General features: G+C 36.5%; 1 protein-coding gene across 2 annotated transcripts in view; it reads right to left on the reverse strand.

The window, feature by feature from the left end:
• The window catches only part of Kics2 (KICSTOR subunit 2), a 35,358-nt gene that overhangs the window by 15,655 nt on the left and 521 nt on the right, over positions 1-19,182 (reverse strand). Inside the window, exons 1-2 of one of the 2 annotated variants that reach the window (XM_063255066.1) lie at positions 18,549-19,111; positions 13,579-13,864 (exon numbers count right to left, since the gene is read on the reverse strand). In XM_063255066.1, the coding sequence (XP_063111136.1) occupies positions 13,579-13,864; positions 18,549-18,585 (323 nt within the window). In that variant the 5' untranslated portion in view covers positions 18,586-19,111. Of the gene's footprint in view, positions 1-13,578; positions 13,865-18,548; positions 19,112-19,182 lie in introns of those variants that run through there. The other variant, XM_003476113.5, reaches the window with a different exon arrangement.

The raw sequence follows: 19,182 nt of genomic DNA on the forward strand, positions 1-19,182 counted from the left end.
ATGAACAGTTTGGCAAAAAAATTAAAGTCCATGAAAAAGTATTAAACAGAAATCCAGGAAATAAAAAATTCTATTCAAAGTACAGGCACCAGAAGCGACCATGTGTGGACACAGTAATAGAATTATAAGACAGAGGTGATTCAGGTGACCATATGCTCAGATATACTGTAAAAACAAAAAGGTAATAAGGAAAATGATTCAACAGTAGCTAGATGACCTAGGAAGACTAATTTGAAATTAACTGGAATTACTGAAAAAAAAAAAAAAAAAAACCAGAATAAATAGTGTTTAAAAACCTGTTTACAGAAATAATGGCAGAAAATTTCTGGGTATGGGGAAAGAATTTAACATACAGATAAATAAGATACATAGAAATCCAAATAATCATGATCAGAAAAGAAACTCATGGCCTGATACATCATAGTCAAAACCCTTGAAGTCCAATACAAGGACAAAAGCTTAAAAGCTGTTAGAAAAAAGTAACAATCACTTACAAGATAAACCCACTAGAACTGCAGCAAACTTTTCAACACTAACCCTAAAGGCCAAGAGAGCTTGAAGTATTTCAAGCTCTAAAAGAAATAAGCCATTTCCATGACAAAGAGTACCTTAAGAAATTTATAACCATGAAACCATTCAAAAAACTTCAAGAATATTCTAGAGAAATAATGAAGGCAAGAATACCAAAACATCTACTAGAATGTATACATCAGGAAGGGCATGCAGTTAAGCAGAAGGAAAAAGAAAAAGAAAAAGGAATTGGCAACAGGACAGTACTGTAATAACAAAAACAAGTTAACATCTTTCAGTAATAACCCTCAGTATTCCTGGGTCAACTGCTCAATCAAAAGACACAGATTGTCAGACTGAATCAAAAAATAAAACTTGACAATATGGTTTATAAAAGAAACAATTTAGATCAAAAAGTAATTCATAGACTAAAAATTAAAAGATTACAATGTTTCCTACAATGGGAGCCCCAAAACAAGCAGGAGTTGCTATCCTACTTTCAGACTAAGTGGATTTCAAGCCTAAAACTGATTAGAAGAGACAAAAAAAAAGGTCACTACACACATATAAACATACTCACAAAGCAAAAACTGGTACAACCAACTTCATAAAACATATACCACTAGATATAAAAGATCAGATGAACATCAACGCAATTATAGTAGGGGCCCTCCATACCCCACTGTCACAAAAAGACAAATCAACTGGACAAAAAAAATCCATTAAGTATCAGACATGAACCACACAGTCAAACTGAACAGAAAGATACAGAGTATTCCAACCAATAACACAATATGTATTATTATTACTCAACAGCACATGGAACTTTCTCAAAAACAGACCACATACTAGCCCATAAAGCATGATAAAACAAAAACAGCCAAAATTATCTCATGCATAATTATCAATCAGAGTACAACAAAACTAGAAATTGATGGCAAAAGAAATGACAGAAATTATGCAAATACAGAGATTAAATACACTATTCAATGATCAATGGGGACACAAGAAATTACACAATTTCTAGAATTAAATGATAATGCCAGTAAACATGACAAAACCTATGGGACACAATGAAAGCAATCTTAAGAAAAAAGTTTATAGACTTCTGGGAGAACATGGCGGATAGATAACAGCAGCTATGGAGGCTCTCTGAGTTAGCCGGCTTAGAATCCAGGAATGGTGTGGTGTGAGGAGTCCTAAGCAAGGGGGGATATACCCTGTTGACCCAGGAACAAACTAAGCTGAGAGAAACCAACTGGAAATGCAATCCCAGTGCTATAACCGGAACAGATAAAATCTTAGCACTAAAGCTGGAACCCGCACCTCTGGAAGCTGCAATTTGAATTTGCTGCTGCGTCTGAATTGGCACAGCAGGGACAAAGAGGCAAAACCTCTATGAGAGTGGGAACCAGCGAAAGGAGTTGAGAGCGGGACTGGCGGGGAGCCCTGCATTGACCTGCGGTGAGTGAGAGGAACGGGGACCCTTCCATTGATTAGGAGGATCCAACAGAGGACATTCTGGGACCAGGCAGACTAACTGGAACAGGACGCTGCAGTAACTTTAGTCTCGTATTCCCCTATCAAGCGGGATTGGTAGGGAGTGCTTGGCCTGGGTGACACCACAGACTAAGACCCAGTAGGCTAGCCCAAAGCAGGTCCCAGCACCTGGCGGTGCACTCTAGCAGTCAAGCCTTCAGAAGGTTGACTGACCTGGAGGGGTGGGCCCAGCAGAGGCTGCCCAGGTCTGTGTCTCCCTAGTACAAGGCAGTGGGCGGGAACACCTAGCCAGCGCAATTCAAACAAACTGTAACTGACAAGAAAGAAACTGGGCCTCCTATATACGCTTGTATGGAAGGAACAAAAAGTATGGGAAAAGGGAGCAACAAGAAAGGGTCCTCAGCCCCCAATCCTGAGAACACTGATCCAGGAAAGGTAAATGCAAAGGAGAATGAGGACAGAAAACATGCAATATCAGACATGGCACCTATAGACATACAGCAGTATCTCCAGAGCCTCATGGACGAGTTCAAAAGTGAAGTATTTAATGACCTAAAGCAAGATATAAGTATAATAGAGAAATGCTAAGCACTGCCCAAGAAAAAACAGATGGTGGAATGGAAGAACAGAAAAAAAGGGGAGAATTGTTTGATAGAGAAAATAGAGAAAACATAGAATAGGTGAAGCAGGTTCAAAGAGATTACCAGGAAACTAAAAACTATATTGAAAGCTGGCATAACAGCTTGAAAGAAACTAAGGATAGATTATCTGAACTGGAGGACAGATTTGTAATGTGGGAGCAGGAAAAGAAAAACTTCTTAAAAATAACAAGAAAACAAACAGCAATAAAACAAAGGCTTGAAGATGATAAGAGGATCTATAACTTAAGAATTAAGAATGTAAAAGTAGAAGTAGGGACACAAACAAATGAACTATAAAGGCTATTCACAGAAAAAATCCAGGAGAATTTCCCTAATTTAGCAAAAGGTAAAGATACTCAGACATATGAGGCATACAGGACCCCAGCCGCCTACAACCCAAACAGAACTACATCCAGGCATATAATAATCAAAATTCCAGAAATCCAATATAAGAACAGAATAAAGCCGTCAGAGATAAGAAACAGATCACTAACAAGGGAACACCCATCAGAATTACAGCAGACTTCTCGGCACAAACCATCAAATCACGAAGGGAAATAATTCAAGCTTTGAAAGATAATAACCTCCAGCCAAGATTGATATATCCTGCACAACTGTCCCTAGAAATTGATGGAAAAAAAAGATGCTTCCAGGATAAAGAGGAACTAGAGGAATTTGCAACCACCAATTCAACTCTACAGAGAATACTGCAGGTCATTCTAAAAAAGGAAAAATACCAAGATTCCAGAAACAGTGGCAGAGAGGCCAAAATGAATGAAGCAGAAAGCGAAATAAAGAAGACAAACTGACAACTAATGACAGAAAAAGAGCTCAATAGAAATGAGGCAGAGAAGGTTGGATGGTAGGAACAGCTATTTTGGAGAAAACAAGACATCATAATAGCTAGTGATGATTTAATATCATCTTGTTTTGAAGTCCCATCAAGCTTTTGTTCTTCTGTGTCCATCAGTCTTAACATGTTGTATCTTATTGGATTTTAGTATATGTGATAATACAAACAAAGACTTTTAAAGACAAGGAGATTATACAGAAACCATTGTTCATTTTCTGTTAGTTGGTTCTAAATACCCTGTAATACTGTCATTCTCTTGAATGGTTTTATATTGTCTTGATATGTTTGATGCTATAGTATATGAAGTTATACTCAAAGATTTCAAGGAAAGAGACACTATGGTAACTTCTTTGATGTTGAGATATCTGGTGGTGAAACACTACTTTGCTTAAATGGTTATGTTTTGACCTGTGCTGCTTTGTTGTTATGTCCCCTTTTATGTCAATCTCCTTTTTTTATTGTTTACTTTTTTATTATCTTTCTAATTAAGGGAAAAATAAATAAAAAACAGCAGGATATATTATAGTAACCCACTTTGATTTCCTATTAACTTTATTTGAAACCCTGTATTGCTCTCACCATCTTGTTTTGCCTGATTTTCCTCTATTCTGTTTTGCTTGATACTACCAAGTTCGAGAGTATAGGCAACAACTGTGAAAACAGTAAGATTCATTATGACGCCCATTCTGGTTGACTATTATCTTCTTTTAAAGTCCTGTAATGTCTCCAATGTTTTGGTTTTGTTCTTTACTGTTTTGTTCAATTTTATTATAACTGATGATATAGGCAATTCTTTTTAAGATAGCAAGAAGCATTATAGTAACCAATGTTGATCACCTTGTATTTTGTTTTTACAGTATGTATTATGCCCATCCTTTTGATTGGATGGACTCTGTTTTGTTATATCACATTTGGTTTTACTCTCTTCAAAAAAAGTAATAAGAACTGTGGGAGTAATAAAACCCAAAATGTGTAACTGTCATTGTACAAAAGAGAGGAAAAGAAAGTTCTTTAAAGGATATAACTGCATGTATATTTAAGTGTATAAGATAGATAACCATATTACTGAGTTTTGTTGAATCACTGAACAGAACTGTTTGCAATCTCACTGTTTGAATGTCCATTTTATATGCTCTAATTTTGTAACTTGAATAACTATTTCTAAGATGACAATATGTAATCTATTAACTAGTGATTTCCTACTGTTTATTTTTTCTGAAATACTGTATAACTTGTACCCTTTTCCTGTTTTTTTTTCTCCTTAAATAAAATATAAAAAAAGAAAAAAAAGTTTATAGATGTGAATGCCTACATCAGAAAAAGAAACATACCTCAATGTCCTAGAAAAACAGAACAATCCAAATCCAAAATAGTATAAGAAATGATAAAGATCAGAGCAAAAATGAATGAATTTGACACTATAGAAAAATAAAATTTATCAGTGATTTTAAGAGCTGGTCTTCAAAAGAATAAGCAAAGTAGGCAATCCCTTAGCTAACCTTACCAAAAAAATAAATAAGTAAAAGAAAAGCACTACAATGATGCAATCAGTAGGAAAAAAGGCAGAAGTCACAATGGATACAGCTGAAATCCAGAAGATCATTACTCTTTAAAAATCCATATTTCAATAAAGAGAAGCCAGAAGAAATGGATAGATTCCTAGACACATACGGATTACCAAAACAGATTACCAAGATACAGAAACCCTAAACAATCCAATAACAGGCAATAAAATTGTAGCAGCAATAAAAAAAAACCCTACCAACTCAAAAAAGGTCAGGACTTTCACCACTGAATTTGACAAGAACTTCGGGGAGGATCTAATGCCAATATTTCTCAAACTTTTTAAAGGAATTGAAAGGGAATGAGTATTGCCAAACTCATTCTTGGAAACTACTATTACCTGGACTCTAAAACCAGAAAAAGACTAAGCTAAAAAATAAAACTATACGTCAATCTCTTTAATGAACACGGATGCAAAGATCTTCACCAAGATGTACTGGCAAACAGAGTACAACAAATTATTAAACAAATGATACCCCATGACCAAGCAGGCTTCATCCCAAGCATATAATGATGGTTGATCAATTGCATATCAATAAATGTAATAAATCACATAAACAGAAGCAAGAAAATAATCACATGTACATCTAAATAAATGCAGAAAAAACCTTGACAAAATCCAACATGATAAAAACTATGAAGAAAATAGGCAGAAAAGGACTTCATCTCAATGTAGTATAAGCCATTTAAAACAAATCTACTGCCAACATCATAGAAAATGGGTACAAACTGAAAACTTTCCCTCTAGAAGCAGGAAAAAGGATGTCTGCTATCACTGATCCTGTTCAATAAAGAAATAAAGACATCATCTGAGCAATCAGCGAAGAGAAAGAAACGAAGATTCAAATTATCTTTGTTTGCAAATGATATGATCCTCTATACAGAAGACCCAAAATTTCTACTGAGACTCCATTCCAAAAGGTACAAATAGGGGAATACAAAGGAATGGGATCAAAGCAAGTCCAAAATCCAGCAGGGCAAACATTAAGTCCCATAGTTCCATGTCTAGCATCTGAGGTAATCTGTGGCAAAATGTGAACTCCAAAGGGCTTGAGTGACTCCACCACTATGGCACTTCTGGTGATTATAGCTCCCATGGCTTCTCTCTTGGGCTGGCTCTGTTCCCTCCTTTCAGTTTTCCTCAGACAATCTACACTCTGGCCTCTCAAACTTCTGTGGTCTACTGCACCTTCAGCTTCACACTTAGAACTTCACACACTGCCCCCTCAAGTGTCCCCTGCCTAGTCTCCTATACCTTCTTCTGAAAAGAGTGGAAACCTTTGTGACCCTACAGCCCTTGCAGTCTGCATGCACCTAAAACTACTACCATGTGGATGAGGCCAGGGTCTGCTACCAGCTGGGTGGTAGCCAGGCTTCCTTCTCTCTTAGCTACAGGGGTGAATGTCTAGATTACTAAATACTCTGAGGCTAATCCCAAGGAACAAATTCCCTAGGTTGCCACTATTCTGAAACATAGTGCTCTGGGGCTCTCTTTTTGAAGCAAAGTCTTTCACCTTTGCAACTCTGAGGCTGCAAAGGCTGGAGTCCTGCTGTGATGTCCTCAGACCATTTTTTCTGTTGTATTTTTCTAAAAACTTGGTTGCTCCTTGCTAGGCTTTTCAGAAATCAATTTTTCTTCTTGGTTTTTCCTTACTAATCTTTTGAGCTACCAATTTCTCCTTTGTTCCATCTTTGCAAGGCTGCAACTTTATAAGCACTTCCTTTTTGGCCAAACTCCCATTCTGAAACATTCTGCTGAGTTCTTTGCTCTTGAATCTCAACTTAAATCTTGTCACAAGTCCCCAAAATATCCATGCCACAGCCTCAACTTCAGCCTGCTCTAAATTTTCTTCTGCCCCACTGCCCTTAATTTCAGTCTCAGGCAAAGTCTCTAGACATTAGCAAAATGCAAACAAACTTTCTGCCAAGATGTAACACACGCTATCTGGAATCCCACAAACAAAGCACTCCGTCCCAGCAGAAACCTCCCAAGCTTGGTCTTTACCGGCAGGATTTCTATCAGCCTTCTAGTCTTCTGAGTTCTAACCAGAATCTCATCTCAAGTATAGCCTAAGTAGCGCCAGCTCTACTTTTTCAGCAGGCATCTCTGAACCTTTCTAAACCCTGCCCACAAGTCAATCCCAAAGGCTCCTGAACCACATGGTCAGGAAGAGTCACAACAACCCCACTTCTCTGGTACCAAATTCTATCTTACTCTAGACACAAGCCATAGCAAATCCCATTTCCAACCACCTGCGAATCTACTTGGAAACATACTAACAATTCAAACTCAACTTACTCAAAATTTAATTTACTACCTTCCTTCTAAACCTTCCTCTCTTGACCTCTTGATTCTGTGGAGGGCAAAGCCACCAAATCACCTTTTGCAGCATCTCTCATGATCTCTAGCATCCTGTTGCCAAGACCAACAGACAATTGTCACTGTCTTGTTTCTCACTGTCTTGCAACAAATGTGGCTCTACTACTACTTATCATGCTATCTTAATAGCCATAACCACACATTTAGCATCTCATTTCTTGCACCAGTGCTACTGATCAGTCTAAGACAAAAATGACCAGACAAAAAAGTTCATTATGAAACATTAGAACTGAACCAAACTTTTGAACAAATGGCCCACTTCACAACATCAGAATACACATTCGTCTCAACTACACATGGGACATTCTCCAAAACAGACCACATACTAGCTCACAAAACAAGCTTAAGTAAATGAAAAGGAACTGAAATTATCCCATACATATTATCGGACCATAGTACAATGAAACTGGAAATCCATGGAGAAAGTAACACAAGAACTTCACAAACAAAAACTCAACAACCAATGAATCACAGATGAAATTAAAGAAGAAATTAGGTAGTTTTTGCCCTTGAATGATAATGATAATACAACATACTACAATTTATGGGACACAACAAAAGCAGTCCTAAAAAGGAAATTTATAGCAGTAAATACCCATATCAGGAAAGTAGAGCAAGTGCATATAAACACCTTCATGGAAATCTCAAAACTTTTAGAAAAAGAGGAGCAGGCTAAGCCAAAAGCTTGTATGAAGGTGGAAATTATAAAAATCAGAGCAGAAATTAACACAGAGACTAGAAAAAAATACAAAGAATCAATGAATTGAAGAGTTGGCTTTTTGAAAGATTAAATAAAATAAACAAACTCTTATCTGATCTTATCAAAAAAATGAAAGAGCACCAGGGGTTTAGCAGCACAAGCACCTGCCTAGCAAGAACAAGGGCATTAGCTGGATCCTCTGTACCAAAAAGAAAGAAACAAACAAAGGAAGGAAGGAAGGAAGAAAGAAAGAAAGAAAGAAAATCCAATCCACACAATTAGGAATGAAAAGGGTGAAATCACAAAAGACCCTGCAGAAATTCAGATGATCGCCTATATCTACTTTGAAAACTTGCACTCTAATAAAATGGAAAATGCAGAAGAAATGGACAGATTCTTAGCTACATATGAATTATGAACACTGAATCAAGAAGACATAAAAACCCTAAATAAAGCAATATAAATCAATGAAATTGAAGATGTAATTAAAAACCTACCAACAATGAAAAGCCCAGACCCTGACAGATTCACTGCTGAATTCTATAAGAAATTAAGAGAAGACCTAACACCACTACTCAAACTCTTTAATGAAACTGAAAGAGAATCAATACACTTCCAAATTCATTCATGAAAGTAGGCATTATCCTGATACCAACACCAAAAAAGGATCCAAGACAGAGAATTACAGGCTAATTTCCCTAAGGAACATAGATGCAAAAATCCTCAATAAGATATTGGCAAACAGAATGCAGCAAATCATCAAGAAGATTATATACCAAGCAGAATTCAAGCCAGGGATCTAGGGATGGTTCAACATACATAAGTCAATTAATGTAGTACATCACATCAATAGAGCCAAGGACAAAATATCATATGATCATCTCCATAGATGCAGAAATAATTTTTAACAAAGTCCAGCACCTATTCATGATAAAAACCTATAGCAAATTGGAATAAATGGTCTTCATCTCAATGTGATAAATGCCATCTCTTACAAACCAACAGCCAACATCATACTAAATGGACAAAAACTGAAAACCTCTCTAAAATCAGGAACAATACAAGGATGTTCACTCTCTCCACTCTTATTCAACATAATTCTAGAAATTTTAGCCAGAACAACTACACAAAAGAAAGAAAAAAAAAGAATAAAGACAGAAAATGAAGAAGTGAAACTATCATTATTTGCAGACGACATGATACTCTACTTAAACTCCAAAACTCCACCAAAAGACAACTAGATTTAATAATCAAATGCAGAAACATAGCTAGATACAAAGTCAACATTTAAAAATCAATAGCCTTCTTGTACATGACTAACAAACTCTCTGAAAGAGCAATCAGGGAAATAACACCTTTTACAATAGCATTGAAAAAAAGGAAATGTCTAGGAATCAATCTAATGAAGGATGTAAAACACTCCTACATTGAAAACTACAGTACTCTGTAAAAGGAGATTGAAAAGGATATTGAAGATGGAAAGATATCCCACACTCTTGGGTAGGAAAAACCAATATAGTGAAAATGGCTGTACTTCCAAAACTGTTACATAGATTCAATACAATCCAAATCAAAATTCCAATGGCATATCTCATAGAATTAGAGAAAACAACCCTAAAATTCTATCTGGAACTAGAAGAGACCAAGAATAGTAAAGGCAATTCTGGACAACAGAGGCAAGGCAGGGGCATCACAATCCTTGACTTGAAATTATATTATAAAGCTACTGTGATGGTAGTGTGGTACTAGCAAAAAACAAAACAAACAAAAAAAAAAACAGATGTAAACATCAATGGAAGAAATTAGAAGATGCAGAAACAACTTCAGACACACTAAGCCACCTTATCTTTGACAAAGGCACCAAACACATTCACTGGAAGAAAGAGAGCTTTTTTAATAAGTGGTGTTGGGAAAACTGGCACTGCACATGCCAAAGATTAAAACTGGACCCATACCTTTCACCATGCACTAAACTAAAATTGAAATGGATCAAAGATCTAAATATTAAACAGAAACATTAAATCTTCTGGAAAAATCAAATATGTAAAACTCTTGAACACACTGGTATATGCAAAGATTTTATGAATAAAATCCCAATTGCACAGGAACTATCACAAAGAATCAACAACTGGGATATTAAAAAGCTTTTCCATAGCAAGAGATACTACCAACAAAGTGAAAAGAAAATCGACAGTGTAGGAAAAAATGTTTTCAAGCTGTTCGTCAGACAAAGGATTACTACTGAGAATCTATAAAGAACTCAAAAAAAAAATTAGACCTCCCAAATTTGAAGACCCAATGCAAAAATGGGCATCTGAGATGAATATACACTTCTGTTATGGATTAAGAACTGGTGGTCAACTTAATGCCAGCTGGATCACATCAGCATGGCATTGAGCGAAGATGCTCCACCTGAGGAAAGCTGCCAGGATAAATAGGTGCAGAAGGAGGGAGGTGTTGAGGGTCGAGGTGTTAATGAGTTGTTGTGTGGAGGCATTGAGGGTTCTCCTACAAGTTGCAGTTTTAGCTGTTGGTTCTCCTGGAGAAGCTTTGGTCCTCACATTGAGCATTGCTTCCTGGCTCCAGAGGGGAAGACGTGTGCCGCTTGGTCTCCAAGGATGAACAAGGATGAACTTGGCACGTTACTTCCTGGCATGTACCCGACTGTGCTTGTCAGAGGAGGAGCTCGGGGCCTCCGTGTCGCTGAGGACAGCTGTGGTGCCTTTCAGGACTGCCCTGGTCTTTGTTGTGAGTGTGACTTCTCGGCTCCAGCATAGAACCCTCATCCAACTAGCACAGCTCCTTCAACCTGCTGGCATAGACTTTCTGGCTCCCACTGCTGACCCTTGGGTCTTCCCAGCATGGATCCGTAAAAGAGACTGGTGTGAGTCCTTCTTGTGGGCTCTGGACCTCCAGTTGGATTCGTGGGAGGCGTTGTCCTGAGCTCTGGGTTTTTATCTGGACTCATATGGGACATTGCTGTGGGATTTAGGCTGACTAAATATTCTATGTCTTTGGTATTGTGGATAGATTTCCTGCATTTTCCTGTGTTAACTCCCAGTGACCATTATAAAAATAATATTATAAACTCCATGTCTTGATCCTAATTGTTCTCTGTGTACAATCCCTGACTACAATAACTTCTCAGATGAAGAAATACAAACAGCAAATAAATACATGAAAAAAATGTTCAACGTCACTGGTCATTCAAGAGATGCCAATTAAAAAAACACTGAGATTCCACCTCACCCTGCAAAGAATGGCTATATCAAATGCTGGAGGAGATATGGGGGAAAAGGAATGGTTTTCCGTTGTTGGTGGGCATGTAGACTGGTGCAACCACTCTGGAAGTATGGAGGGAGAGTCCTCAAAAAACTGGGACTGGAGGTCATTTGACACAGCTATTCCCCTTCTGAATATCTTTCTAGAAGAATTAAAAACATTATACCATAGTGATATATGTGCACCCATGTTTATAGCAGCACAATCTGTAATACCTAGATCTTAGAAACAATTTAAATGCCCATTAACCCAAGAAAGGATAAAAAGATGTAGCGTTTTTTATACAATGGAGTACTACTCAGCCATTAAGAAAGATAAGCTTGGGACTTTTATAGGTAAATGGATGCAACTAGAGACCATACTCATAAGTGAAATAAGTCAGACTCTAATGTGTAAACATATTATCTTCCTAGTGTAAGAAGCTGAAATTATATATATTTAAGATAATTATAGTACTAATTTCTCTTAGTTCATTGAAAAGAAAGTTTTGTGCTAATATTGTTTGGACAATTAAATGCAGATACCCTGGACACTGAGTAACTAATTTAAAGATAATAATATGTAATATATTAACAATTGTCACCCTCTAATTATCTTGTTTTGAACATTTGTTTCATTTTTTCTCTTTAAAATAAAAAAAAAAAATGGTAACACGAGACTGCCCTGTTGAAAAACTTTCCAGTTCCCAATACTTATAAACTCCAAAAAAATAGTTACATCTGGAACACTCATTCCCTGAGCTTCTAGTACGTCTTCTGTACCAAGTTCTGAGGACACAAAGGCTGTCATGAAGCTTACATTCTAGTTCACAAGAAATTTTTAAAAAAACTATAAGCAAGTAACAGTAATTTCTCAGCAGTAAGTGCTATGAAAAAATAACGAAGACTATGATAGTGACTAAATAAAAGATAATTTTGTAGCTAAAGTTTCTCTGACATTTGAACTAAGACAGATGAGAAGACAACTAAGGCAAGAACATTTCAGGAAGAGAGAACAGCACATACCAAATGTCTCAGACCGTTTTCTTTTTGAACATACATTCTCACCACAAAGCACCTGTTTTCCTTTTCCTTTGCTCTGAAACGTCTACCTTTGCATGAAAGCTCATCTGAGATTCTATTCCTCCATGAAGCCTTTTAATCTCCCTACTTTTTATACTCCTTCCATTCCATTAATCACACATGTATTAGCTTTCATTTGGGAATATAATTACCTCTATACATGAAGCAAACATATCTGATTTCATATATCCAAATGCATGGTATCCCTGAAAGAAACCACTTTTCAGTCAGTACAAAAATTCAGCAGCTTCTATATGCAGATACTATGTCAGATTCCAAGTTAAGAAAAATAAGTCATTGTTTTTTTGAGTCATTCAAAAAAGTCATTCACTTTTATGATATTCATAATGCTTCTGAAATGTGTTCATATTGCCCTTTTGGCTAGAGAGACCAGTGTATCATAACCAGTCTCATTCCTTTATAAGTAGCAATGTCCTTCCAATAAGAACAATTCTTCACTTGATCAATATCTTTTTAAAAAGCTTCAATTCATCTCCAAAAAACTTTTTGGCTATCAAAAAAAACAGTATACATTCCCCAAAAGCAGATGCCTGCTTAAACCAATGAAGTCTGAAACAAACCAAAGTATATGTCATATACACTGAAAGCAACTAAAGGTGTTTCTAATACATGTTAAGAGTGATGCAGCTCGAGGTGTAGCTCAGCAGTGCAGTGCCTACCTGGCAACCAAGGTCCTGAGTTCAATTCCTGATTAAAAAAGAAAAGAGTGATGGCTCCATCAGAGGAGATAACTCACAAAGATTACTATTTAGGAAGCGTCAACACTTGTTCAAATAGTGATTTACTAAAATGTGACATTATTTTATACACAACTCTCTTTCATAAGCAACAAAATAACATATAATGTAATTTTTAATAATTACTTCATTCTCAGTATTTTGCTACCAGTTACAAAAGTTTCCAAGAGCCAAATGCATAACTGATGATAAATTAACATGTATAAAATGGAATATAGTTACTTCTTTTTCACCAGTTATTTTACTAGTTATTTCAGGATAGTAGGAAAAATTCAGAGCCTACATGGGATTGAGAAAGCTACCACATCCTCCCCCTACACCCGGACTCACCTGGAGCTGTATTTCTTGAGGATGGTGTCCAGAAGGCCCACAAGCTCTTCAGCATTGATGAACTTCTGTGTACTGAGGGTGTACATCTTCTCATAGAAGTCTGCGATCTCCATCCGAGCCTGAACAAAGAAGCAGAGCTGCTCTGATAGGTGGGAAAGGAGTTCTTCCACATGCGGAGCAGTCCCACCCAGAGCTCCTCGGCCTGTCACCACCTTCTTCAGCTCATTATGCAGGGATGTATAGATGGTGCGAATGGAATCCTTCCTGCTAAAGAAAGACTGACCACCTAGTAGGCAAATGACAGGAGCAAACAATAGGTAAAGAAAAGCCTGAATAACCAACACCTCCCAGCAGCCAAAAGGAAACAACAGGAAGCACAGAACTCACCGCTGTCATTTCTCTGACCCTGACTGGGATACAAACACTTTAGGATCATAATTTTACTGAGGAATGACCTGAATGAATACTTGGTACAGTCATGTAGGATTGTCTCAACCAGGTACTAATTCTCTGCCACTGCACTACAATAAGCATTGAGATTTATTTCAAAGCATCACTAACCTAGCAAATACTATCAATTTGGCTCTAAAAGCCTTTATTTTCACATAAATATATTTAAAACAAAACAAAGTATTCATTACAAAAACACTTTTCCTATTTCTGGTAAATAAGAATTTTTTGTTTCTGCTTTAGAGTTGCATTTTCCTTTGAAAAATCTTATCTTTCAGGCCACAACAGAAAACAAAAATACACACAAACACACATACACACACACACTCCTTATATGCAAGAATACATACTGAGATCTCAGAGGAAAAAAAGAAAGTCATAGCACTCTTGACAAGACTGACACTGTAAGATATAATAAGTACCATGTTCTGACTTACTAAGACCAGTAACTAATTGTAAGTGGCTGTTAGTAACTAATTGTAAGTGGCTGTTGTTATGATTTAGAGGTTCCAAAAGAAATCAACAAAAATAAAGCCAACTCACTTTTTATAAGTTAAAAAAGGTCAAATAGCATAGATATCATTTATTTCCAGATTTATATATGATTAATCATATTTCTAATTAGAACCAACTTCATGAATGATTTCTTAAGCAATCTGGCATCCCCCAAAGAGCCAGCAAAGAAAAAAGAAACAGTACATTTAAAACACTAATTTCTAGGAATCTACAAAAATCTAAGATAGGTGCCTGTTTAAATTTTTTGTTAATAAACCTGGAATGTAATAATGGTTATTTTACTAAACATATTAATCAGTTTCAATTTATCAAGGTATTTTTAAAATATCTACTTAATAAATGAACCATTTTATAGTATTTTTAGTTTGATGTTTCAAGAAATGAATCTCCCATCCCTTACTACTATGATGACCAGCTGTCCCAGTTTTCCCAGGACTTTGCAGGCTTTAGCATTGAAAGATTGGCTTCCTGAGTCTAGGGTTTTTGTCTGTTTGCTTCTTGAGATGAGGGTCTCACCATGTTGCCCGGGATGGTCTCAAATTCACTGGCTCAAATGACCTTCCCACCCTAGTTTGCCAGCAGCAGAATCTGTATGATAGCCTAGTTTAATCCAGTTTAAAACCATGTTCTCTATGGGATGTGGTAGCACATCTCTGCAATCTTGTACTCTGAGAAGATGAGGCGAGGCAAAGATCAATCCCATTCAGACAACTAAGTAGCTTAGATAGGTCCTGTCTCAAAAGACAAACTTAAAATAAGGTCCGGGGTTATAATTTAGTTCAAAAGTTCTAGGTTCAAACCCTAGTACTGCCACTGCCCCTCCAAAGTCCCATGCCTGGGAACCTTTGATCTAGGACAAATCTGAATTGTTGGTCACCCAACTTAAATCATGACTCTTCAAAGTACTAATATGTGTTTTCTCCAATATGCTATCTAAACAAAGCAGCTCCTACTAAAAGGAGAAAAAATTAGTGACAGCGATATTAACATTGCAGATAGGACTATACCCTGTAGGGTCTCCCTTCCTTCCATGTCTATATGTCCTGACTTTATGGAATGCCAGGTAAGAATAAATAGGTCTCCGTGCTCATATCTAGACAAAATCTCTTAGATTGGGAAGAAAGTAAAGTATGATTATGCAAAACCCCAAAATTGTGATGTCTGAAAGACTTGGTTTCAAATTTTAGCTCCAAAACTCAAAAGTTATATGATGTACAAACTACCTAGCCATTTTGAGCCTTATTGTTGTCGTCGACATGAAACTAGTAATAGAGCTGCTAAACAAAAATTAAATAAATAACATCTGTAATATGGCCTGGAATAAACCACATACTGAATGATACTAGTCCTATTTTCTTGCACTTATAAATGATACAACAAAACTCCCAGTAATACATAACTGAGTTTGGAAAACTCTGGTAAATTCCCGGCTTTTGTCACATAGGTAGGTGACTTCAACTTGTACTCACTTCCACTGCTCAACAGGATGGCCTTGGTGAAAAATTCAACTTTGCACCTGAAACCAGGCTACTTACTCCCATCAGATTACTGTTATCTAGGAGAATGGAAGCACTACACAAATACAAAGAATACTTCTAAAAGCTTATCAATAAACACCAGTGTCCAGTACATGAACCGTAAAATGAAACCATATTAAGGAAGAGAGAGCCCACCAATGCATTTCTTTTAGACAGATCTCTTTTCTCTCAAGAACACAATCCTATCTGTTGACTACCCTGGTTTGGAATATCCAGTGCAGACTAACCTTCTTTCCTGCTGGGAAACAGACTAACCTTCTTTCCTACTCACAAACACTTGACTTCTTTTCTCTTTTCAATATTTTGAATTTATAAAATATGATTACTTTGCATTACTCTCAGAAGGTTCTGGTTGAGGATCCTCATTATTTTTCAAGATCTCAACAGTTCATCTCACATGACAAAATTCCAAATATATTAAAGGAACATGTAAAACATTTTGGGTATTAAACTCTACAAATTCTTACTAATGATAATTTTTAAACATCAGTTCTCATTTTCTACAATGTCAAATTTTAGCAATAAGAGATTGAGAAAACTCCAGAAGTAAAACTAAAGAGAAAAGTATGACCTAAAATCCTTCACAGGTAGTGAGTGAGTCAGTAGGTTTTAGTCAATGATCCTTTTCCAAACAGATATAATTCTTCACTCAAAGGAAAGAGAAGGTGCCAAGATAAGGGCACTGCTCAAAGTTTTTAAGTAACAGAGCCAAGACAGGAACAGAAGGCTACTGTCAGGTCTATCTTTTGTTTGAAAGCCCACATTTGCATCTATAATAAGGATTCACCGCTACAGGTCTGAGATAAAAAAGGCTAATTTTCACTTGAAACTTGTGAAGACAGTCTTAAGTGTTCTTAAAAAGATGAAAGACAGATATTACGATATGCATATATGCTACATTACTTACCTCCACCGTGGTGATTTCACAATGTATATCAAAAATAGTTGTACATCTAAATGTATACAATTTTTGTTAATTACACCTCAATAAAGTGAAAAAAACTTTTCCAAAATATATTTTGAATCTTTAAAAGTAAGCACAAATTTTGTCTTGCTTTATAAAGAAAATATAAAACTGTTAAAGTAGTTATAGAACATGGAAATCTTATATAGCAACATAAAAATTTTTCCCTGTGTTTTAAGAAAATGGACAGTCAATCTAATAATCATGAGATCCTATTGTAATCACACTGATATCCCATATGCTCCAATACAAAACAACAACAAAAAATGTAAAGAGTTTAAATTCTGGAATTTACATTAACTGCACTGATACTTTTTATATGTAAGTCCTGAGGCAAAATTAAACATGTCATTTCCAGAACATTTATTCAAAAGTGATATCACCTGGGAGCCTAGCAGTGTCTAGGCCTGTTTCACAGCAGGAACTGACTGTAAGATAATTTCAAACTCTCAGGCCCATCCAAACCAGCTAAGAGTTCAAGCAGAACTCACCACTTTGCATAATAACGGCCACTTCAAATAGGAGACAGTGAAGGACTCATGCACATGTTCTTACATACAGCAGCTAATTCTATTTACACAAAAACCCTATTTATACAATGTATTACTAAAGTAACATACTTTTTAACTGGAGTCTGTAAATAGGCTTTAGGAAATCCAATTAACACCCCTTCATTTTATATGCAAAATGTTTAGTGCACACATTTTTTCTGGGAAGTAAATCTTCAGTTTTCATCAAATTCATATTGATAAGCCAATCATCATCATCATCATCTAAGAATTGTGGCACTTGGATCAATCACCATTTTTTTCTAAATGGGGTAATATAAAAACAACTAGAATTGCCAGAATAGTATCTATTTTAAAATTACACTTAGATCCCTGCCCATTTTCATTATATAAATATATATACATATTTATGTATATATAAAATATAATAAATTATATGTATACATTTTTAACAAATTATATGAATACAGTCGACCTGGTAATTCAAAGGTAGGCTTGTCTGGGCTCTATCACTTTGCTATGGCATATACAATTTGCTAATTCTTAGAAAGGAGAATCATAACATAGTAACAACAACTGCAATTTGTGAGAGATGCCACTGTAAAAAGAGGGAAACACACACACACACACACACACACACACACACACACACACGGTGAAACTCTGACTAGCTTTTTGCCAATATATTTACATAACTAAACAAGCTATTTCAATAGCTGCAGCATACAAATTTCAAAAACCCTGCCCCTGTAGAGTTTCCCAGGTCAGTAAGTGGTCCCTTCAGGCAATGTAAAAGGGAAATCAAAATGAAATTTACAACCTATTTTTCATTTCTAGTCTTATATTGTATATAATGTACTTTTATTCATACCAGGTTCTGTTCATACTATATAATCAACGTGCCAAAATAGGCCAAAGCACTAAAACACCCCAAATACCCTGGGTTTGTCATTATTACAAGTAATACTTAGCATGTATAGTCTTTGCACCTACATTGATTACTTCCTTTTATCCACTCATATTTGCTCATACCAGTTGCACCAGCTGTTGTTACTAATGAAAGTCGGTTGAATGAGCTCCTGTATCTTATTTTCAGAGGCAAGACTTAACACAAGGCACTGAAAGTGTCTAGCACTTTCCCTTTAAGTAGCTTCTTCTAGGGTTTGGCATATTTCTTGTCTTTCCTGCCCAGTATCCATTTATTCTTCGTTCATTAACTATGTACTGAGGAACTATGACGGATGGATAGGATTGCGTAGTTCTAACATTCAAGGGGCCTTAACCTTGAAGCCAAACAAGTCGTTTTATATTAATACAACTAGGTTGAATTGTCAAGCTTTGCTCCCTGACCACAGTGTCACTAGTTAGAAAGACGAGGACAGAGTTGGGTTAATTTTTCATTTATAAAATCAATCCATGCACGAGGCAAAACAGTAAACCCCTAGGGTTGGCGGCAGCCCTGCAAGAGCTTCCGCCGCATCTGCCAATCTATCAGCGGGGCAGGCCGGTGGGCGGGGCTTGTGGAAGCCAAGGGAAGGAAAGGAACAGTGGGAGGAGCCCGAGTTGAGAGGCAGGAAACCCAAGCTAGTGCCGCCTGGAGCATACACCCCTTTTCGTTCCTCCTCTA

This window comes from Cavia porcellus, unplaced genomic scaffold (genome assembly GCF_034190915.1).
Source record: "Cavia porcellus strain 051 isolate PalLab524CR breed Dunkin Hartley unplaced genomic scaffold, mCavPor4.1 scaffold_8, whole genome shotgun sequence".
Lineage (NCBI taxonomy): Eukaryota > Metazoa > Chordata > Mammalia > Rodentia > Caviidae > Cavia > Cavia porcellus.